Raw genomic sequence first — 22977 nt, 5'->3', positions numbered from 1 at the left:
ACATACAACTAAGAATACTAACTGTGTATATGGTTGCATGGTAACTGTAGGAGTACATCTAATACTAAAGGTAATTATTCCTTAAGCCCCTTCATAACATAATAAACTTTATTTGTAAAGCACTTTTCTTTACAAAGTGACAAAGTGCTTCACAACAGGATAAAACAAAATAAAAACTCTTTTTTTTTCTCCGAGATGCGTAAAGCCATGATTGAATCCACATCAAAAGGTAAAGTCAGGTGATTTCCTTCTGTCCTCGTCCTGACACATGAAGCCTCTTGTGCCCACATCACAGCAGCATCAGGACTAAATGAGAGCTGTCAGGCACCAGCTTGTCAGTGACGAGTGGGAGACAGAAACAGGGCCACGTCGTCCTCCGGGATCTCGGGGTTATTCGCCTCTGCATCTCATCTCCTGGGGGCAACAAGCCACACTTCTCTCTGCTGAGCACATCTCTAAATGGCTGAGTTATGTCACCGTTGATCAACGCCACAGTTCACCACACCGTGTCAGAAGATGGCTTCCCCGGCCCTTAATCTGGAGATGACAGGCGTGTAGGAGCCTGTGTTGCATATTAAATCAGACCTATAAGGAGTTATTAATCTCCCCTGTTTAGTGGATACAGAGGAGGCTGTTCAAAGCAGGATTTTATCACTGAAAAGGGTAAAATGAAAAATGGATTTTGATACAATCCATTAACAAATTCAACCAAGTGAATCTAAAACCATCTCGACAAGAATTCCATCTTTCCACAAAGCACCATCACACTGACCCTCTACCGCCCCCTGCTGGATCAACAATGTCTCGCAATGTGGGGGGGAAAAAAGAGACACACTTTCACAACAGTAGTGATTTTAATAAACTTTTCAATTCACAAGTCATATTGCAGATGACATGATTAGTTTTTATATTACCAAAGATCATTGAAAAATGCATCATTATAAATACATGGCGACATCTCATATATACTTTTTTTTTGTACAGAATCATTTCAAAAAGGTCCCTTAGTTGTGAAAGCAAGTGTACAACTAACCTGAGACCTGATGGGAATCTGAAGAACTACACTTTCCAAAGAGAAAAGATTTTTAAATATGGGATCTAATTATATTTAAAAAGGTCATGGCTATAAAGTGAAACATATATATTTTTTTGATCTTGTCGTTTGTATTGCTAAAGAGACACCCTGATTATCTGATGAAGTACTCTCAATGAAAAAGTTACAATATTTTCGACGTATATTCAATTAAATAATTGATATAAAAAAGGCAATATTGGCAAAAAAGCAGAAGCGTACAGTATAAGTGCATTTACAAAAAAATAAACTTTCTCTGAATATTTAAAAGATACAAATGCGAAGGGTTGGAGTGTGACCGCCTGGTTTTAACGGTGTAAAGCTGAATAATGGTCAAAGAGATGACGGAGTGAGAAGATGAACAGGAAGATGTGAGAAGCTCTTGCTCTCCATGGCTGTGTAGTTTTTTTTATTTTATTCCTCCCTTTTCTGATTCAATTGCCCTCTTTCCCCTCCATTTACCAATCAATAAATCTCCTCATTGAGTTTTATTCCTTAGCGCCAATCCTCATCATCGTCATCCTCTCCTTCAGATGACTCTTCGTGGCTGCTGACCTGCTCGGTCACTCCATTCCCATTTCCCTCCTGATTGGCCGCCGCCGCCGTCAACGCTGCTGCCGCCGCCGCCACCTTCCTGGCTCGCGCTTCAGCCGCCGCCTGCTCCTCTTCCTCTTTCAGACGCAGCGCCGCCGCCTTCTTCTCCTGCTCGGCGTGACTCTTCATGTGGGCGCTTCGACTCTTCACCTTATTAAACACCCTGGAGTACAACGAGAAGATGATGCAACGTTACAGACAATAGCAGGTGTACATTTAATAAATTGAAAAAAAATCGTTCTTTAAAACTTGGCCCTATTATGTGATTTTCCCAGCATGCACCTGGCTTCCAACCAGTTCACTAACCATTCATGAGAAGATTCTGTGAATAAATCGGTTTGAAACTTGCCACAACTGTTTGGCCTAAGTCATTAAAGCAAACACAAGTCATCAAGTTCTTTGCCCTTACTCCAATATAACTGCAGCTCAAGCAATATTTAATTTATGAGGTCGATACAGAGAATGATAATTAAGAGTCTAAAAACTGTCTGTCTGCTCAAAACTGCTCTAAATACACCCAGCAGTTTATTGCAGGTTTAATTAGTCTGTCAATCAGTACCCATTATTTCACAATTTCATGACCGTATCACTTCATTATCTGCATTTCTTCACATGACTGCTGAATTCACAACATCCCACTTTATCTGTTATCTTGTTATTGACCCACGTGAACAACAATCAACGCACTGAGTAGACAGTGCGGCTGCAACTTTTACAAACATCATTGCAAAACCCACACTTGAGATCACAGCCTGAGTCATGAAGAAAAACATTGTATACCTGCCACACTTCTTGCAGGGAAACACTGCGTCCGGATCCTGCGGCGGCTTTGCCGGGGCTCTGGGCTTCTTTGCCGCAGGGTCGGCCCGAGGCCTGGGATGTGCCGCCGGGCGATGAGCCTCCTTATTCACAGCGACTGGCTCTTTGATCACCAGCATTGTTCCCGCCTGTAGTACCAGACAAGAAGTTTTGTAGTTTCTATATCAAAGTTTCAGTGGAAGTTCTTCTCCTGGTGTTGATTAAACCACTGAAAAATACCTCTGTGATTCTTTCTAACATTTTATTGACCAAACATCAATGATCGCCATTTACAGATCTAACATGCAGTGAAATACTTACATAGTCATGAGCCTGTAGTGACTGAGCAACGCTCGCCTGATGGTCTCTCTCAGTAATCTGGTCGTAAGACAGATCCTTCTTGTCGTCCCCACCCGTCTCTCCAAGAGCCATTTTGGACTGATGGGAGCCCTGTGATGAAGACATTCTTTTAACCAGTAACCAGAAACCAGTATGTGGTACGTTACATTTGAGCCACGTTAACTCCGCCCTACCTTGACATCCACCACGGCCTCTGCCTGTTTCTCCCCTGGCGAGTCTGGAGGCCCGAAGGTTAAAATACTATTGCGACCGATCTTCACCTGCTTCTTGTACGTGTAGTAGAACTCTACACACTGAGCCACAGTCTTGGTCTGCACCTTTAAACCAGCGCAACAAAAAACAAAAACACACAGACACACAAGAAGATTAATGTTATTATTCTGATGTTCCATGCACTGTCAATGTTTACATGTAAAAGGTTCATCTGCAGCACTACAGTGTATAAATCAAGAGCAGCGGTAGTCTCGTGGTATCGATACCGAAGTAAAGACCACATTTCCCACAAATCAACTTACTTCCTGACTCAAAGAGGATGTGGCCAGGCTACTTGAATCTTCTTCTAGTTTGCACTTTTTTTGGCTCGTTTTAGCTCAGTTTGTGTTGAAAGAGGAGCTGGCAGCTTCCTGTTTGTAATCTTGCACATTTTCCAACACTAACTGTCACATGCTTTAAAATGCAGTCAATGTCCGGTCATGAGTAAGTTCTAATGATGTATGTTTTAGGTAATTAAACCAATGGGATAAGGGGGTAATGGGGTAAGCATTTACGGACACAACACAGGGCAGATTTAATTAAAGTCAAATGTATTTTTAGATTTATTCGGGTTGATATGTGCTTGTTTATGCTGCGGGGGAGAAATTAACGAGCATACCAGTTTCTGCACCAGAAAGAAGTCCTTCCTGTAGGCAGAGATGCCCTTATTGAAGTAGCGCTTCTCTTCTGCCGTCCAGCTGTCAGAGCCTGCGAGTTCATTCAGAGGCAGTAACATTTTATGTGTTCTTACAGGAATGAGTGAACATTTAGAGAGGAATTAAAAAAAATCATAAAGAACAAGAGAGGATGAGGAAGAGATGAGGGTAATGTGGGAATCTGTTAGAGTAGATACAAGTGGTTTAGATTTAAAAGACTTGATTTTCCTGTAGAGTTAAAACTCACCTGAGTAGTGATAACCAGCCAGGGTATGGCCTCTGGGAAAAACAGGGTCCTGAAGCATCAAACGTCCCAATGTTTCCTGCAAATCAGCATCAGAGAGGGAATCAATAAAACCAAATCTAACTGCGAAAAATAACAAAGACATGTGGATTTACACCAATATGTAATGTTTTTGATCGAATCCTGCTGCTGTTGTTTGTTTTAATTTATTTGATTTTGATCGTTATCAGTGCAAACTGAATTTCTTCAAGTCGACCGAGTCTCTGAGTCACTATACTTACAAGAAAATCCCCTCCACATTCATGTAAACAGTGTAAAACCAGTTCCTGATTGGTTCCTCCCCCTGTGAGCACACTGGAACAAGCCATGTTCATCAAATCAACCACTGGGAAGAAAAGAAACGAAAGAAAAGAGGCGTGTAGTGAGAAAACAGCTCGGGAAGAATCCATAACCTTAAAGGCTCACTGTGCTCAGTTGTGTTTTCAGATGGCACATCATCAGATCCCCATTCAAAGCCAACGTGTTCTCAGAATCTCTTGACCCTGTGCTGCCCTCTGGGTGGATGCATTGTATCTCTTTAAATGAGTCAACAGTCAGTATGACATGAGATACTTACTGCTCTCCTGGTCGCCATGTTTCAGGTTAGAGTTTTCCACAGGGACCCAAACCAAGTCGGCCTTCAGCTGGTCAAACTGGGAGGAAAGTTGATCCTGCAGATCTGGAATATCTGCCTGGTACTGCTGTCCGATGTTAATGCGCCTGGATAATAATATTAAAAAAAGAAGCAGAGTTATGGAGATCAGAGCTAAGAGCTTTGGGACAAATATTGAAAGACCTCAGAAGCCTGTTTCGATGTTGGTGGTTATACTCACGGTTCGAGGCTAACTGGTGTGACATCAGTGATCATGGGCAGGACAGGGGGAGTAATATCTGAACTTGCTGAAAAATGCAAATAAAAGAAACTTTAAAACATTATCCGATAAAGTCTCTAGTGGATTTTACGAGAGGGTCAACAACCACAACTTACCGGAGCGCAACAGGCTGCGCGTCGCAGTCTTGGGCGTTGGCGGCAGAGGCAGGATCTGGTTGCTTACGGCGATGCTGGTCATCAAGGTGGAGAAGTAGAGTCCAGAGCCCTCGCGCACAGGAGAGAGGATGGGTGGAGGCGTGTAGGGGGGCAGTATGAGGGGGTGGTCCGGCATACGGACCGGGGAGCGCAGGTTGCTCTGGTAGGAGGAGATGCTAGAGTAGATGGATGGAGCGATGAAGGTGGATGGTTTGGGAGGAGGGATGATGAGAGGCTCCGGGCGAGGGCGACGCTTGAATTTGGATTTTCCATCCGCATCCGGCCCTGGATCGTTCTCTCCATCCTGGATAGAAGATGGAACAGGTTACTTTAACCGGTTGATAGCAGAGTCGGCTGGAAACCATGGACCCAACCGGCCTCGTGTTGACAGTTCAGGATGGAGGAGGAGGAGTAACAGAGTGGAGAAGGTTTTCCTGGCTCTTAATAACAACCAATATTCTTATAAACAGTATTGTTGCTGATCATGTGCACCACGTCACCAGATGAGAACTTAGTAGAACACCTTTAGGATTTGGTGGAAGAGATTAAAAGAAAGAAGATGTGCAGAAACAGCGGTTTGAAGAACTGAAGCAGATATCACTGAGCTGTCACTGCTCTTTACCTGCACCACACACACAGCAGAAGACACACGATCACGTTTGTCCTCGGATGTTTTTCTTTCCATGACGGTATCGGATCGAATGATGTCAAACTGTTGAATCGGGCTTCATTGTGAACGTTCACACCCACTTTATAACAGAGCTAATCCACTCCCGTCATGGCTGCTTCAGGTTTCAACACCTTCTAATTCTACTAGAATGTCACTGGGTAGAGCACATACCTCCGCCGAGGCCCAACCGGCGCCTTTAATTCAATCAAGCGGCACCAGATTTGATACACTCATTGATATGAGTCACTTTATGAGTCTGTGCCGTTTTTTTTATTTTTTTATCAAGTTTCAAAAACAGTTTTAAATCCTTGGTCCATGTCCAACCCTTCCACCACGTTTCAATAACTTCACTTGTAGCCTTGAGTCCCTACGATAATAGAGTCGGTACCACTGATCACAAACAATGATCCAACTGCGTGTGACAATCGAAGCAAAGCAGATCTTGTCTCCTCACCGAACTAACCTGGCCAAGACTCTCAGACATGGAGTTCCTGAGCGATCGCCGGCGAGCCACGATGACGGAGGGGATGCGGTCGGACAGCGCCGCGGTCGGACGCTCGCCCTGGCCGAGTCGGCCCTGAGCCCAGAGGCCCAGAGGATCCATCGGACTCCTGTGCACCGGCACAGACACGGGGATGACCAGGGGCACCATGGTGGCCTGTTTGCCTGAGGAACCATCTTCCTGTGGAGGCAGGAAGAAGAAAGAAGGCGATGTGAGAGAGGGAGAGAGAGCATTACAGGATATTTTGGGATAAAAAGAAAAGGGGTTGCGATGTGAAAAGAGGACGAGAGGGCTCAACAACCGAAGGTTCATCACCTACAACGTTCATCTTCACCCTCATCAAAGTTGTTGCTCATTAACTTTCTGTCGTTGAACTAATCAACCGATCAATTGTTACAGCTCTAAAGTGCATGATCACATTCTCCAGCAGACTTCACTCTATTGTAATATTGATTTTCACTCACAGAGTTCAAAAAGCCTGAATTCTGCAGCACTCTGTCAGAAGTCACACCCTTTTCTGTAACATAAACGAAACCTTGTTGTTTTATTTCCTTCAACTTTGTTCTCTGAAATGCACATGTGCAGCAATCCTACCATCTATTATTGGCAAAGAGAGATATAAATCAGTTTTATGATTCACTCTCCAGGCAAAGTCACCAGAGGAACCGGAGTGAGGACATGTGAATCTCATCTGCTTCACCAGAAAAGAGCCAACCGCAACCGCAACACAACAGTGCAGGGTTTGTGAGCAGCGATATTAAACCTGTTCGGGGTGTGTTGGGGAGTTGCAGTTGTGCAGGTTGACAGCTTGGCCCCTCCCTGGCTCTGCTGAATGACTGGGAAACAGCCTGCAGGAATGTGGAGGTGTGCAGACATGCAGCTCCTCTGATTGTACATCCAGCGTTCGCCCTCTGCACTAAAGCCTACAACGAGCCTGGTTAACTCCCCGAGGACAGAGCGCTGAGAAAATGGTACTAGATCTTTGTTTACTGCGTTTAACTGAGCTGCTGAAGAAAAAAGAAAAAAGACGCCGGCTCCAGTGGGTGCGCCACTCAAAATGTAAACAATATAAATCCTGAGGAACAGGGTTAAAGGTGTCGCCTCCCTCACAGCGATAAAATAAGGACAATCCTCAAAATCTAGAAAGCAGGATGTTCAATAATAGCAGTTTTTCAGGTTGCACCAGTATTTGTCGCCGCCTGCTACGGCAGAGGTTCCACGGAATCGAGTAAACAGACCCAATAAGAGGATTTTGTAAACCACGGGGGAAGTTCTGCATAGAAACAGGGTTCTTCCTCTTTGTGCAGCTGACTGAAGCAAACGCTCAATTGCTTAGATTACCATGAATAAAAAAGGAAATGCAGTGTCATTGAGTGATTGTTTAACCTTGACCATTTTTTGCCTTTCCGATGCCGTCTGTGCAAGAGTCTCCAGGTTGATCTCCTTCGACGCCCTCCTCCTCCGGCGGGTGATCTGGATGACGCCTCCTGTGGCCACCTGGCTCTCCCCTCCTCTCTTTTCGCCCGCCACACCGTTCTGGGACGCCGAAGGTTCTTTGGAGCCCTGAGGCCAGATGTTCGTCGAAGGGGGACCCAGTGGGGACTGTCCCTCTCTGGAAAGGCGACGCGAGCGCCGTGGGGCCGCCGGGTGCGAGTCTGAGGCCTCGTCAGGATCTGCGGGGCCCTTTTCGGGACCCGGATCAGGTACGGCTGATGAGTCACAGGTTTGAGTCTGTGGCTCCACTGAGCGGACCTCCTCCGTTTTAGATGCAACTTCAGATGGACAGGGTTCAGGAGACTGATAGCCTGCAAAGTTTTGGGTCTGTGGCTGTTTTGGTTGCACCTGCAGTTGTGTTGTTGCATCTTGCTGTGGCACATTTTGCTGCAGCTGCTGCTGCTGCTGTTGCATTTGCTGCATTTGCTGCTGTCGCCCCTGAAGCTGATGCTGCTGATGATACTGCTGCATGTGCTGCAGTTGTTGCTGTTGCTGTTGCATTTGATGGTGTTGGATATGGTGATGCTGGTGTTGCTGCAGATGTTGCTGCTGCTGCATCTGAAGTTGATGCTGTTGCTGCAACTGCTGCTGCTGCTGTTGTTGCTGCTGCTGCTGCTGCTGGTGATGATGATGCATTTTTTGCTGCTGCATCTGGTGAAGCAGTTGTTGTTGAGTTTTCTGTTGCTCTCCGTAGGCCAGGCTCGGCATGGCCTTGTTCCCTGGAAAAACTGAGTAATAGCCAGAGGAGAACTGCTGCTTGCTGGGTCGAAATGTCGACTGGAAGGGCTGCAGCATGGAGCCCTGCAAAGCGTGAGGCGGCACGTGGGGCTGACCCTGGAGCTCCGCACCTTTGTGGCCATGTTGATATGCTTGCAGCTGCGCCTGTTGCATCGCAGCCACGGCATGCTGCTCCCACTCGAGCCCCCTCCCCTGAGCTGGTGCCTGGTTGGCATCTCTATAGGCCTCGGCGGGTGCGGGCACCTGATTCTCTCCAACCACTGGCAGAGTTACACCTTCGTGGACTCCTTTGTGGAACGCCATCTGACCCCTGATGTTCACCCCACCCATGTAGGGACCAAAGTTCTGCCCCCAGGCTGGCACGGGGGCTTCCTGAGACCAGCCGGGGGCCTGAATGGAGTCCTGGTGTATCCACTTTACTGGAGCAGCCTGCTGGTAGTGCGGTAAACTTGGGGGCCCTTTATCAGGGTTATAAACAGCAGAGCTGCTCGCAGAGTCACTGTGGCTCGACTCTAGAATAGGAGGTCCCATACCATAGTAAGACTCCCCTGAATGCTGCACCGACTCCTTCATGGCTGCAGCCTGATGCTTGCCACTCTTGTCCGTGCTGACTTGAGGCGGGAGACTCATACTAATGTTCTAATGAACGAAAATGTCACCGCTCTCCGTCTTTAATTGGGTGTGCAAATCTGAAGTTATCGCCTCTGTAGTGTGTTGTCTCGGCCTGCAGTCGAGAAATGTTTTGTTTAGTTGTGTACACAGAGGTATTTTGGAGGAAATATAAATCCCAGAGGAAAGTGCAGGGTGGGGAACATGCAACCGTCCTTCTTGCAGAATCAAATCTGAGGTTTGTTGTCCGTTCTTCTCATCCTCTCCAGGCTGCCAGACCTTATGAGAGAGAGGAGGGGTTAGACACTTTTATATTTCTTCCTCTGAGCACAAGCACAAAGTTTGCAGTCTACTTTCACCAAAGAGGAAACCGAGGCCTACACAAGCAAATAGCCCAGATAGAAAAGTGAAGAGTGGATCTGTAAAAGTGAGCAGAAGCAGAAGAGGGAGAATAAAGAATATATATATAAAGACAGTAAGATCCATGTGCATGCAAAAGGAGAGTTATAAACAGGAGTTATTAAGCAGCCAAAGGCAACAAGGAGGCGCTTGCGGTTCAGCTGCCATTTGGCATAACAAGAAATACAGGAAACGAAGGGGCTCGTGCAGACACTCGGGCGATGGCCACTGACGTTTTATCAAAAAAAGAATAAACAAGGAGCTCGACATGAGCCCAGTGTGTGTACCTCATCAATGGTGCACGGAGCTCCAGCTCCATGGAGCTACTTTGGTTCCGATCAAAGTCGACTGCGTGCAGCCCCGCGGAGGGATCGTGCGCAGCGAGTGTCATAACTCTGACAACTTTCCCTCGAGTTTCTCTGCGCACAAATATGGCGAACAGGCGGGTTTAGATTCGAGAATAGCAGGAAAGAGCTGCTGCGAAGTCCGCGCACGCAGGAGAGACGCGTAAACGGCTACGACGTCGCGCAGCGTGTGCGTAAAACCGTGCAGCTCCGGGAAAACATGTCCACAACTTTTTCCGCGAGTGAACAGCACATGAGACGTGGGTGGTGCAGAAACCCAGCTCCGCACCTCACCGCACAGGCGTTTCCGCTGATTTCAACACTGCACGGCCGAGCCCCCGCAGGCGGCTCCACGGGTTCCGCTAGTATCCGTCCATCCGCAGCGTGAGAAAAAAAAAGTGCGCAAACAAACACCCAGAGGAAAAGTTATGCGTCCCCCGAAACGCGCTGCCTCACCCCGAAAAAACAGCGCAACTCACATCCTGTTGTCCAATCCCGTCGTCTGACCACTCCCATCGCCGTGTCCGTGTACGTTTGTTTTCGCTGTCATGGCTGCCCCGGAAAAGCGGCGTCTGGCCTCGTCACACGGAAACAGTGTCCACACAGGGCCGGAGCCACGACTTCAGAGCTCCAGCAGCCCCCCCCCACACACACAAACACACTGCATTACATTACCCAAGACTTTCAAACTTTATTAGATGTTCTATATTTGTCCTTGTTTAATTATATCACACTGATGTCACAAAGTAGTTTATTCAGATATGTAAAGTCATATGATACAGTTTACACATTACTTTTTACATGTTTTCATCTATAACATCTTCAGTAGTTTAAGGACAGGTATTAAAAAAACGTTTAGACATTACACTTTTATAATAATTTATACAATTTTCACTCTACTTAATACATATTTCCACCTATCGTCTATCAACTACCATAACCTTTTTTCATAATGCCATCTATTGTATTAGTGTCAATATAGAAAAAAATGTTATATAACTTTCTGCTTTTGATGTTTTCTATTTAACACATCATCTATGACAGCTGTTCATAATTTTAATTCTATACAATATGACAGCAGATGTCTGTCATAAGTAAGAACTTGTGGTCAAGAATGAACCTCAATTCTTAGTTTTAATAAGTGTAAATCATTTATTATTATTTATTACTTAAAAAATAAGATGTGATTTGTGTACTTGTACCCTTGGTGGATGGGGGGACTGCAGCATCCCCTACGTGCAAGGGACTTTAATTGCAAGGTAATAATGCTTTCTTGAAACGTTCTATTATTTTTTTTTTATGTATTTGATTTCATTTTCAAAGTAACACTTAAAATGCGGCATAGTTGTAGGCCTACAAGGTTTGAAGTACAAAAAGACAATATTTGGGATTTTTTATCAACATTCTGTGTATTTTCACTGTAGCCTATGTGAAGGGCAATTACGATTAACTATGATAATGAGAAGTTACTGAAGTCTGCTACTCCTCAGTGGTGATGGAACTTCACAAAGCGTTGAACTCCAGCCAGGTTCATCACTTATTTGGGTCGCCTTAAAATATTTCCACGTTACTGTATTTGCACGTGTTGCGAATTTTTGCAACGCATGCGGCGTCAAATCGATGAAGTTGTTTTCTTAGGTTTAACGTGTCTTTTTTCTATTTGCGTGTGTTTTCTTGATTTGCAGTGCATTAAGTTTTCTCTAAGCCACTGCATTATACAGAGTTTCTCTCAGTGTCCCCACCGGACTGGGGGGTGGGGGGGGGGGGGGGTTGCAGCAGCAGAGGCCTTTGCTACGCCCCTGCTGCGTTATCGATCAACAGGGATGATCGCGATGAGCGTCGATCAAAGACACGAGGATAGTGATGACGCAACACACGTATGACCCACACACATGTGCTTCGAGCAGGGTCGAGCAGAGCTGTGACGTTACCGCCCGCTGCTGGACTTTGCGGGACTTTCCCCCAGCTGTGACGTCACCGCCAGCAGTCAGCGCACACACACATACATACACACACACACACACGCACACACACTGGGGCATCGCTCCGCATCCTTCAGCGGGGGCTAACGGGGGCTAATCTGCAGCTAACCTTCAGCGATGGTCCGTCACCTCACCCGCCTCCAGTGACCGAGCTGCCCCGGCGAGCATGGGCGCAGTCTGGATCGCACCCGCTGACTGCGACCACACCGAAGCGAGGTGAGGAGGGTGGAGGGCGGAGAGGGGGATGCCTCGTAAACATGCTAGTTAGCTTCTGTACAGGACCACCTCCGGAGCCGAGCGCGGCCACACAGATGAGATTAGCCTCGCGGCGACTAATCCTCTCAAGCAGCCGGTTATTATCCAGTTATGACCCGTGAGATGATCGCCGCGCTGGTCCCGCTGCTGCCATGGCTCCGCAGGCAAAACACAACACAAAGCCTAGCTAGCTGCTGTGTTGTGTCCTGACCACCGGCTAGCATCGGTTAGCATCTCCTCGGAGGTGTGGCTAACCTTTAAATGCTCCACACACACACACACACGCTTCTGTGTAATATCTGACAATCAATGGTTCCTCATTCCATCAGCTGCTGTGTTTACTTGACCACCAGCTAGCATTGCTTAGCTTCTTCTCTGAGGTGTGGCTAACCTTTAAATGCTACCCCCCCCCCATCCTCCCCATCAATGAATTCCTCCTGTTTTAATGAGCTGCAGTGCAACAGAAATGGAAAACGTGTTAATGCAAATCTGCCTCCCCTTGATTTCAGCGAGGGGCTTGATCCACTGATGCCAGGAGCAGGCTGCGGGTGAGAGCTCTCAGGATGAGTGGGGCTGCAGAGCACGCTGACATCCTGTCAGTGGCAGACGTGGTCAGAGACAGATGGAAAGTGGTGAGTGGCCTTTTTCAAAAACACTCGTAGGTAAATCACAGTTTCCTCTAAATCTGAGCCTTTTGGGGCCAAAGCAACAAATATGGACGATCTCTTCTCCCCACCAGACGAGGAAGATAGGTGGAGGGGGGTTCGGGGAGATCTACGAGGTGCTGGATCAGCTGAGCCAGGCCACGGTCGCCTTGAAGGTGGAGTCGGCTCAGCAGCCCAAACAGGTGCTGAAGATGGAGGTGGCCGTGCTGAAGAAGCTGCAGGGTGAGTGATGACTTCCACGTCCTGACTCACTTGTTTTAGTTCAAATCCTCCAAAAAAACATTTGAGAGGAGGCATTCATATTTGTTCCTGCCCTCCATGAGTAGTGTTCGATTACAAGCTGTGACTGTGTCTGTCAGCAGACGTTATACAAGTGTAAACTAAAAGCAGGATTGCTGTGTCAGCGGATTCTGCTGCAGGAGGCTCTTCTGTCCCCTTTGTACGGTTTCCGTCAGCACAATCGGACCATTAGTGCGAGCTGCAGTAGCTAGAGGAAGCTCGTCAACTCATTCTGTGTCAATTTTAGGAAAAACATAGTTCAAATATTTGTATTCATTTAATACCTGAATTTACCACCACTTATCTGTTCAATATCCTTTTTCCTAAATTATTGTTATATGCAGCTGTGAATTACCTTTAAAACCGTGACATTAATGCAAATAAATTAATGTTCTCAATGAGTTATGGCGGGTTTTATTGTCTGCACTGGTTTTCCATCATCCTTTGAACTAAAGGACCATGTAAATTGCTGTGTTATAGGTGTTAAGTTTGTATTAAAAGTCTTAAATTACATTTTTGGTACACTGCAGAAACTCTGATTTAAATACTCTGCGTTTGTTCTAAGTAGTAGTCGTCTACCAATGCTGAAATGTCCAATCAGCGGTTTTATTATTTCTCATAATGTCAATTTATTTCAGTCAATTATATTAATTACAACCAGGATATTACATTTGTATAAATATATCTATATTCTATAAGTAATATTTGTAGTTTGTAACGGTCACAATTGTAGGTGCAGCAAATGTGTATTTATGGGGAGTAGTATTAGCACAAGGCCAGCAGTAGTAGTGATCAACTTATCTACTTATTTTATATTGACATGTATATATACTTTTCTTTGACAGGCAAAGACCACGTGTGTCGCTTCGTTGGCTGTGGCAGAAATGATCGCTTCAACTATGTGGTGATGGAACTTCAGGTATGTTTTTCATCGTGGAAATGCTGGTTGAGTATTTTATTTGCGTCTGATACCGTATTACCCATCATGCAACACTTGACTTCCTGTGTAAAGGGGAGGAACCTGGCAGATCTACGCAGAACCATGAGCCGCGGCACCTTTTCTGTCTCCACCACCCTGAGACTCGGCAAGCAGATTCTAGAGGCCATCGAGAGCATCCATTCTGTCGGCTTCCTGCACCGGGACATTAAACCAGTGAGTAGACCTGAAACATTGGGTTGGTTTGGAAATGAGATGCCGTTGTGCATTCGCTGACTTGCTTGTGTTTATCGCTGCCCAGTCTAACTTTGCCATGGGAAGACTAGCCAGTACCTGCAGATGTTGCTACATGCTTGACTTTGGTTTGGCCCGTCAGTTCACCAACTCCAGCCAGGAAGTCCGTCCAGTAAGTACCGTGTGCCAGCTTCCTGAAAGCATTGTTTTATCTTCTTCCATTACCCATCGTCAGAAAATGTGACATCAATATTTATGTAGCTTTGATGGAAAGGTTCAGACTCCTCTATATACTGATGTAACAATTTTAATAAAATTCTAGATAAGTGTTTGACCACAGAATATTTATGAAAGTTTACTCTAAGTTCACAAGGAGGTCATACAGGGTGTATTTAAATTGAAAGTAGACGTCATTCAAATTTACCCTGATTTGACACAAACATGCAACTCCCCATCACTGAGGATTGTTATTTGTGTTTCACTCTCTCTTTTTTATTCTACCTCATCTTTCAGCCTCGTCCTGTGGCAGGATTTCGAGGCACTGTGCGATATGCATCAATCAATGCTCATAAGAATAAGGTGAGCACAGACCAAAGACACATCATCACAGCAGTCTGGTTTTTCGTGCAATTTGAATTTAATAAGCCTCTTGTGTCCGAATCTGCAGGAAATGGGTCGGCATGATGACCTGTGGTCCCTCTTCTACATGCTGGTTGAATTCATGGTCGGTCAGCTTCCATGGAGGAAAATCAAAGACAAGGTATGTGCCTCTATGAAGCTACATGCTCTGTAGATTTTTTGTTACAGCACGTGTGCGTGTATAAACAGACTTTTTTTAATTCCCCTCTGCTCTCAGGAACAAGTAGGAAACCTTAAAGAGACGTACGACAACCGACTCATGCTTAAGCACCTTCCCTCAGAGTTCACTGCTTTCCTGGATCATATCTTGACCTTGGACTATTTCACTAAGCCCGACTATCAGGTAAGCAAATTCTTGCAGGTGTTATGTTGCATACACTGTTTATTCCTCTCCAGCCATCAAATGCTGAGTCCTGTGGTTTTCTGTTTTTGTCTGCGACAGCTTCTGACGTCAATTTTTGACAACGCCATGAAGAGCAACAACGTGCTGGAGAATGATCCTTACGACTGGGAGAAATGTGATTCAGGGGATATGCTGTCCATCACTGGCACAGCAACCACCGCTCAGCAGCTCACTCGTCTAACACCAGCCTACATGGGGTACTTGCAGCTGAAGAAAACTATTTTATATTGTTTTTTCAATTGCATTATATTTATTAACTTCACATACTGCTGGATGCGTTTTTTAATATATATCTGCAGCTTTTTTTAGAACAGGAATCTGCACAGTCGGAGATCCCAGAGAAATCACTGCTCTATATTGTGCTGTGAAAACCAGCAGGGTGACCTTCTCTCTCCTCCACAGCATGGCCAATGCCTCAGTGCTGCCGGGCGAGCTGCAGCGGGAGAACACAGAGGATGTCCTGCTAGGGGAACGCCTCAGTGATGCTGACAACTGTCCTCCCATACCCACACCGACCACCCCTGGTGCAGACGTATGGGAGGAGATGGACCGGAACCTAAACCATAAACATGCCCAGCAGATCATCAGGAAGGTCAGGGCAATGTACTTTACTTTAACATTAGCTGGACTGGTCCTACACCAAGAGTAATCACTATATAAATCTAAATTCAAGGCTCTGTTCACCTTGCAAAGAGATATGATAATTGCTTAGATCCCATTAATCTCTGTCCTTGACTACAAATGTTCTAGCAGCTTATCCACTGTCACCTATTTTGTTCAGGGGGTGAGTGAGGATGAACACAGTCAGAACCAGGGGAACCAGAGTCCCAACACCGGCTCTGTACAGAGCTCTCCTCGACGGGTACGATCGGAGACCATGTTCCTGGAACGAGCGGCCCCGCTTCTACGGAGGATAAGACACAGTCAGAGCTTGGCGTTCGAAAAGAGGCTCGCACCCGAGCCCAAGCCCACCATTGAACGCTTCCTCGAGGCCTAGTAAGTACTCAAGATACATTGAATTACAACAATATAGACAAAACAGACAGAATCCCACAATAATGCCTATAATGTCTTCTTTCAGCCTCGGCAAGAAGCGACCGTCCCTTTCTCAGGTTGGAGAGAAATCTATCACTGATCAGCCACACGGGCAGCAGACGCCCTCCTGCAACGAGGCACACTCTGGCACAGGCACCCCTGACCCGGAGGAGTGCGCAGCGAGCAGTGGCTTTGTGGCCGTGAACCTCAGTCCTGTGCCCCAGGAGGGAGACTCTCAAGAGTGGGTGATGCTGGAGCTGGAGCAAGGCAGCGGAAGCAGACCTTCAGCAGAAGCACCGCATGAGGAGAAGACCGCAGAGACTAAGAACCAGGATGGCCAGTCCGCTGCAGTCCCGACCAGCCCTGTCATGTCTCAGATGGGCATGCCTGGCACATGGCTACTGGGCCACCGGAGGCTGCCAGGCATGCTGGGACAAATGCCATCAGTCATCATGGGAAGACCTCAGATGGACCAGGTAGGACTGATGAAGCGCTTTGTTTTACAATTACCTGAGAGCAAATAAAATAAATATTTTGGACATATCTTATGACACAATCTGAAGCACTAACAGTGGAGCTTTTGACCTTATTACAGGGTCTGGATACCTCTTCTGTAATATTCATTCAATAGATTTTCTGTCACACCTCAGGAAGCCTTTGTGTCAAGTTCTTTATATCCCTGTTAGAGGTAATATCACATTATAATTTCTTCAGCAACCCTTAAACAATCATCAAACTCTTCTCAGTCCTCCAGCTGTGGGCCCCAGTCGCCTGTACAGGAGAGGAGGGATGCAATACCGATGGAGGCTCCATCCAGTAAATCGGACAGAATTCCAGAGGAAATTTTAAACGATGGAGGGAGGTTGGAGTTAGCACCAGTGCCAAGCCCAGCCAAAAGCCCCGCAGCTCATCTGACACACGACAGAGACCCAGAGAGTGACTCTGGTCTGCCCGATCGCTCCTCAGAGCCCAATCAGCAGCCCCAAGCTGACACTATAGGGGGCGCTATGGAGAGCACCGTCACAGTCTCCTCCTCGCCACCCCCAGCTTTGCTCAGGCAAAGAGACTCACCCTTGTCGCCAAAACTGAGCCGGATCCCGGTACGAGACCCCAGCGCTCCCCTGGACTCTGCGAGCAGGGACCTCAACATGGAGAGGCGTCATCGCTGGAGCAGCCCCGTCCCCGGCTCTCCCACCCACTCCCCCTCTCCATCTCTGTCCTGCGACAACCTGCCCTGCGCTCTGCTCAGAGACAGGCTCTGGTCAGAGCGAGGCTCGAGGTCCGACTGTGGAGGAGAAGACCCCCTCTCTCTGTCCTCCTCATCAGGGAGTAAAAGTAAGATCCCACGGCCGGTGAGCGCCACCTTCATACCCGAGCTGCTCACAAGCAGATTCCTGCCTCGTCCGCCTCCTGGAAAACCACCCATCCGTCCGTGTATGGACAACAGGTAAGAGCTCTGCTCTGTCAAAGGGCTTTTAAGATAATACAGATCTTTGAGCAGTAGTTGATAAAAGGACATTTATTTCTCTCATTTGATTGATGATAAATATGGCGACTTGCAGCATGGAGACAACAGACCCTACCAGTTAAAATATACAATTATAAGTATTTAAATAATCTAAATACACTGAATGGCCTATGCTAAACTGGAAATATAGTAGAAGAGCTGGGAGGTTGAATCGTTTCACAGCCTTATAATCAATGTGCCTTGTGCTCTTGTCTCCAGAAGGCGGAGGCTAAGAGTGCGAGCCAGCAGCACCAGCGACGCAGACTTCCTCGCCAGCCTGACCCAGCTGATGCAGGACCGCAGTGGGATGCTCTTTAGCCCTCCTCCCCGCCCTCGCAGCTCCTCCTCCTCCTTGCAGCGCTCGCTAAGCTCCTCCCCCTCCCGCCAGGAACTCCGCGAGGGCGGAGCGCTGCAGGGGCGCAGCCGCTCTCCCTCCAGCTTGTCTGGATCCCCACCTCCTCGGCACCTGCAAGACGGGTCCAGCGGGCAGCCTCCATGGAACCTCGGCGCCAGGGGGGGAAGGCGTCTGATCCTTGAGAGCAAAGGTTCTGGGAAAGTGAATCGATGACTGTGTTTCACTCATAAAGACTGATCGCGAATCGTGCAGCTGTAGCAAGAGGCTGTGTCACATCCAGTCACTGAGAGCATGTGTAAATACAGTATTTACTCAAGAGGAATGTACTGTATGTAATGTAAAATGTATGATAAATTGTATTTATTTATTTATTCATCTATTGGTAGTGTCTCTTAAAATACTTGACGATGTTGCTTGATACCTGCAGATGAAAGAAAAAGTTGAAGAAAAGCTTGAGATTGCCAACTCTTACCTCTCATCTCACTCCTCCTCTCTGAACACTCCTTATAGGCCTAATATGAGACCAAAAACATGTTGAATACTCGAGGGATGTAAAAAATGATGCTATCTGTATATATGTACCATTAGAAACACTCATAGAAACTGTATAATCACAACAAGAACACTAATAGTAAAGTAAAACAAGATCAGCGATTAATGAAGATGATCAGGGCATGCTGTCCCATATCGACCTCACTCCTGTAAAACCGATCGGTTATAATATGTAACAATGAATTTGCTCATTCTGGCATATCACAGTGTTGTAGTGTGCTTTTACTTTGCCAGAAAATGTTTGTCATGCAGAAGACATTGGAATTATAGAATGTAAATGTAAGCGCACACATACTTAAGTATTGTAAAAGTGCATGAGCATCACGGCAAATGATTTTTTTTTTTATTCATTTGTACAATCGGTTAAATCATATGTATTTTTATTGAACCGCTTCTGAACAAAATGCAACATTTTATGATAGACCAGCAGCAGCTAAGTGCATTTTAATTTCCCACGGACACGACAAGAGATAAAAGCTGATTAAAAAAGGAACATTTTCATCATGTCTGGCGATTGTTGCATTTTATTTGTTTTTATCCAATTTTAAAAAGGGACTTTGACAAAAATTCTAGATCTCAAAAAGTCTCATTTCCTGCTTTCACATGTAGACTTTATCTGGATTTAAGTTTTACTTCACCATAATGTACTTCCTGTTTCTTCACTCAGCCAAAGTTGAATCTAGATGTGCAGATATGTTTGAGATTTCTGCCACAACTGAGTGGAATTTGGTTTGTGGCCCTCAGCACTGGAAACCAATGTTTCTAAACTGCAGCAGGAGCATTAATATCCAGTAACAGCTGCTCTAGATAACATGTGTATGTCTGTGTTATCTCTAGAATGTGCCTGCAGAAGAGAGAAAAAAGATCCCAACCTAAAACACTGACGAGGCCACTTTCAGCTCCACGCCCCAAAAGCAGTGGAGAGAGAGTGCTGAAGATCTGGTGACTGAGTCGTGATAGGGGGGAGGGGGCTGCAGGGGCGAGGGAGGGTCCCAGATGACAACCGCCATGAAACCAGAGTGAAATGAGGACTGTTCCACCTGTTGTGTTCACTGAGGTTTAAAATGTGAAGGGAGATAATGTCTAACCAGCACTTTAGCAGCAGTAAATGACAAAGAGCTCTTCTGGACACTGAAGCTCAAGAGGGATAAACTCTAAATCACTTAAGGGATTTCTTGCATTGACTCTAATGAAAACTGGAGTAACTGAATGAACACTAATTGAGATGTCTAGTATGGCAGATATAGGTTGGTTAAGTACTTTGACTGCTGTATAGGAAATGAGAAGCTACGACAAATGAACAGATGTCGACAAAAAACAGCAACTCAGTACAAATACTCTCACAAACCAGTCTCTCAGTCCAACTACACAATGAAATGTGGAAATGCGTAGTAAATGTTTTTTAGACTCATCATTTGAAAGCTGAGACCAAACATTTATTCTTGCACTTGAGGTGAGATTGTTTTTGTCAGTTGTCGTTTCCACAGTCGAGAACGAGCTTGAAATGAAAAGATCCGGACTGAAACATTGTAGCTCAACATAATCAGAACATTCTGAGCCGGACTACTCTGGGACAAGGTCTTTGCCAAAGTAAATACAAGCACACGATTATGCTTTTGTTTTAAAAGATCCTGAAATGTTGACTTTGCATTATTTTATAATTCTGACTTTGTGAATGATCAGCTATTTTGAGTTAGGAAGAAGTAAGATACAAAGGGTTTTGATGGCTGAATAAAAAGTTTTATTTACAATTTATAATCAGTTAACATACAGAATATTGGTTAGTCATAAAAAGCTGTATTTCCTGTTCTAACTTTATAAGAATACAGCAGTTTCTAAATATTATGTAACGAACATGCATTGAATTTTGAAATGGCATGATAAAATACTTGTAGCCCTGAAGCAAGGCGCCGGCAGTTAGTCCACGTCGCTGTGAGTTGATCTAAAAAGGGAGCGACGGCCTGCAGGTTTGGTTCTAGAAGAGCGGAGCGGACTGCCGGGGGTCATCTGGTAACACACTGATGGAGTCCTCTGCCTTTCCACACAGCATGCACAACATGGTGTACTCCTGCACAACACAAAACACACTTTAAGTACTGAGGAGAGAATCTAATATTAGCAGGATTGAGAGTCTGAATAAGACACTGCCATGGAAACAGCATTCTCTGATTACCTTAAGAAGCAATAATCAAATCAAGACATGTGAAGTATTCAGATTCTCAATCTCATTATGTATGTATTGTCACATGTCAACACAAACAGAAATGGAATGTTCTATTAGCAACTAATGTCAATATCATAATCAAAATAATGTCGGAATATTAGTGTCCATGTAAACAAAGAAACCATAAACAAGTAGCTATGAATTCTGTTGTATTATGTCCAATGACAGGTCTGAAAATAAGCATCTAACATCAGAATATGTTTAGTTATGGTGAATAAACCAGACAACATCACTCACCTGATATTCATCAACGACAGAGAAAGTGTATTCGTGTCGGGCGATGACGTGGTCGCAGTTCTTACAAACATCTGGAAGCACAAATGAACACGAGTCAAACACATGTGAAAGATGCAGTGAAGGTGGAGACATGATTATCAGACTGGTGAGATATGATCGACTCTCGTCTAGTTTCACTTTGGATATAAATCTGTGTGGACACTTCGTATGTGATTGTTGCACTTCTCCTTTCAAAACTGCTGCTGAGACAACTTCTGCTTCTCTTTAATGAATTTCCACAAGATGTTGGAAAACTGGCACAGCAGGGCAATTGGATTCATAACGGGCCTAGAAGAAAAGAGACTAACGGTCATATGTGACGATCTCCTCTCCATCCTCATCCTCTGTGGTTTTGTTGTTGATCAGCACAAAGTCCCTCTGGTGGCAGCTGGCACAGCACAGGTAGTTCATCAGGTAGGAGCCATTCTCCAGACAGGTGTTCCCCTGAGCAGGAAATCATACGCACTTTAGTTTGAAGCAGAAATAACAGACACACGCCTGTTTAGACACACAATGACAATCATGAAAGTTGGATTTACTGCAGAACGGCTGTGTCACTGTAGCTGGGTGTTCCTAATAAACTGTTTGTACTGTTGTGTATCAACTTCCATGGAAATTATTATTATTAACTCAAATGAGCCTTTCACAAACAAAGCAGTATTGATATGATAATGTTTATTTTACAGAATAAAAAAATTGCAGAAAATATTTATTTTCATGTTTACGTACATTTATTAAACAATTATAAAATCTAAAGTTAAACTGTAATTTAGATATCAATATATAGATCTATCTATAGAGATATGGATATCGATCTATCCCACCTCTCTCTGTCTCTCCATCTATCCTCTCTTTCTCAATCTATATATCCTCTCTCTCTATCTATATATCTATCCCTTTTCTCTCTCTCTATCCATCTATCTATCTCTCTCTTTCTCTATCCATCTATCTATCCTCTCTCTCTCTCTTTCTCTATCCTCTCTCTCTCTCTATCCATCTAACTATCCTCTCTCTCTTTCTCTATCCATCTATCTATCCGCTCTCTCTCTATCCATCTATCTATCCGCTCTCTCTCTATCCATCTATCTAGCCTCTCTCTCTTTCTCTATCCATCCTCTCTCTCTTTCTCTATCCATCTATCTATCCTCTCTCTCTCTATCCATCTATCCATCTATATATCCTCTCTCTCTCTCTCTCTCTCTCTCTCTCTCTCTCTCTCTCTCTCTCTCTCTCTCTCTCTCTCTCTCTCTCTCTCTCTATCCATGTACCCCCTCTCACTGTCTGTATCGATCATCGATCTATGTAACTTTCCCCTCCATTTCTCTATCCATCCATACCCTCTCTCTCTCTCTTTCTGTCTATCATCTCTCTCTTAATCCATCCATACCCCCTCTCTCTCTCTTTCTATCTATCGATCTATCTCTCCTCTCTCTCTATCCCCTTTCTCGTTCTATCTATCATCTCTCTCTTAATCTATCTATCTAGATTAACGGAGTGACATATCAATACACGATCTGTAGAAGAGGAGAGCAGGAAATACACCACAAGTCAAATGTTCGCCTGAACTTAAAACCTATTTAGCTCGTGTGGTTGGTCGAAGGCATCACACACGTTGACGCGTCAGGGGCTAAGGAGGTTGGTAAAGTTGACCAAAGTAGAACTCACCCTGTCCGGGTATTCTTTGTGCAAGCAGCCGTTACACATCTTCACTTTTCACTTTATTTCCAACGTAAATAAACGATAAACAGCAGAGGAGAAAGCGTAAACCTCTACTTCCGCACTGACGATCCCCGCTGGTTTATTAGATCTGCACAACATCCGCGCCGCTAAATCATC

The 22977-nt window shown here is 45.3% G+C and overlaps 3 protein-coding genes across 7 annotated transcripts; 1 reads left to right on the top strand and 2 right to left on the bottom strand.

Moving 5' to 3' along the window:
- Positions 1 to 835: 835 nt before the first annotated feature.
- On the bottom strand, positions 836 to 10402 carry mideasa (mitotic deacetylase associated SANT domain protein a). 4 transcript variants are annotated; one of them, XM_062411159.1, is made up of 13 exons: positions 10278 to 10402; positions 7601 to 9334; positions 6167 to 6394; positions 5004 to 5346; positions 4849 to 4915; positions 4593 to 4735; positions 4258 to 4361; positions 3980 to 4055; positions 3696 to 3784; positions 2998 to 3141; positions 2786 to 2914; positions 2447 to 2613; positions 836 to 1829 (listed from the first exon to the last, which is right to left on the bottom strand). In XM_062411159.1, the coding sequence occupies exons 2-13, from the start codon at positions 9074 to 9076 to the stop codon at positions 1568 to 1570; spliced, it is 3228 nt and encodes a 1075-aa protein (XP_062267143.1). In that variant the 5' UTR covers positions 9077 to 9334; positions 10278 to 10402; the 3' UTR covers positions 836 to 1567. The 4 variants fall into 4 exon arrangements, with proteins under 4 accessions (XP_062267143.1, XP_062267142.1, XP_062267145.1 ...); XM_062411158.1 differs by lacking the exon at positions 10278 to 10402 and adding an exon at positions 9742 to 10267; XM_062411161.1 differs by lacking the exon at positions 10278 to 10402 and adding an exon at positions 9742 to 10267 and having other exon boundaries at positions 6176 to 6394.
- A 1199-nt stretch (positions 10403 to 11601) lies between these two features.
- On the top strand, positions 11602 to 19145 carry ttbk2b (tau tubulin kinase 2b). Of its 2 annotated transcripts, none has more exons than XM_062411850.1 (15): positions 11602 to 11996; positions 12545 to 12667; positions 12775 to 12922; positions 13825 to 13898; positions 13992 to 14132; positions 14218 to 14322; positions 14664 to 14729; positions 14818 to 14910; positions 15007 to 15132; positions 15232 to 15389; positions 15595 to 15784; positions 15974 to 16188; positions 16274 to 16703; positions 16974 to 17674; positions 17957 to 19145. In XM_062411850.1, exons 2-15 carry the CDS (start codon positions 12599 to 12601, stop codon positions 18300 to 18302), a joined length of 2862 nt encoding a protein of 953 aa, XP_062267834.1. In that variant the 5' UTR covers positions 11602 to 11996; positions 12545 to 12598; the 3' UTR covers positions 18303 to 19145. The 2 variants fall into 2 exon arrangements, with proteins under 2 accessions (XP_062267834.1, XP_062267833.1); XM_062411849.1 differs by having other exon boundaries at positions 11604 to 11996; positions 17954 to 19145.
- Positions 19146 to 20359: 1214 nt separating this feature from the next.
- On the bottom strand, positions 20360 to 22963 carry churc1 (churchill domain containing 1). Its single transcript, XM_062410689.1, has 4 exons — positions 22807 to 22963; positions 21450 to 21585; positions 21103 to 21173; positions 20360 to 20709 (listed from the first exon to the last, which is right to left on the bottom strand). Exons 1-4 carry the CDS (start codon positions 22843 to 22845, stop codon positions 20617 to 20619), a joined length of 339 nt encoding a protein of 112 aa, XP_062266673.1. The 5' UTR covers positions 22846 to 22963; the 3' UTR covers positions 20360 to 20616.
- Between the last annotated feature and the right edge of the window lie 14 nt (positions 22964 to 22977).

Source organism: Platichthys flesus, chromosome 18 (genome assembly GCF_949316205.1).
Source record: "Platichthys flesus chromosome 18, fPlaFle2.1, whole genome shotgun sequence".
Classification (NCBI taxonomy): Eukaryota; Metazoa; Chordata; class Actinopteri; order Pleuronectiformes; family Pleuronectidae; genus Platichthys; species Platichthys flesus.
This window is presented reverse-complemented; position numbering and strand designations above follow the sequence as displayed.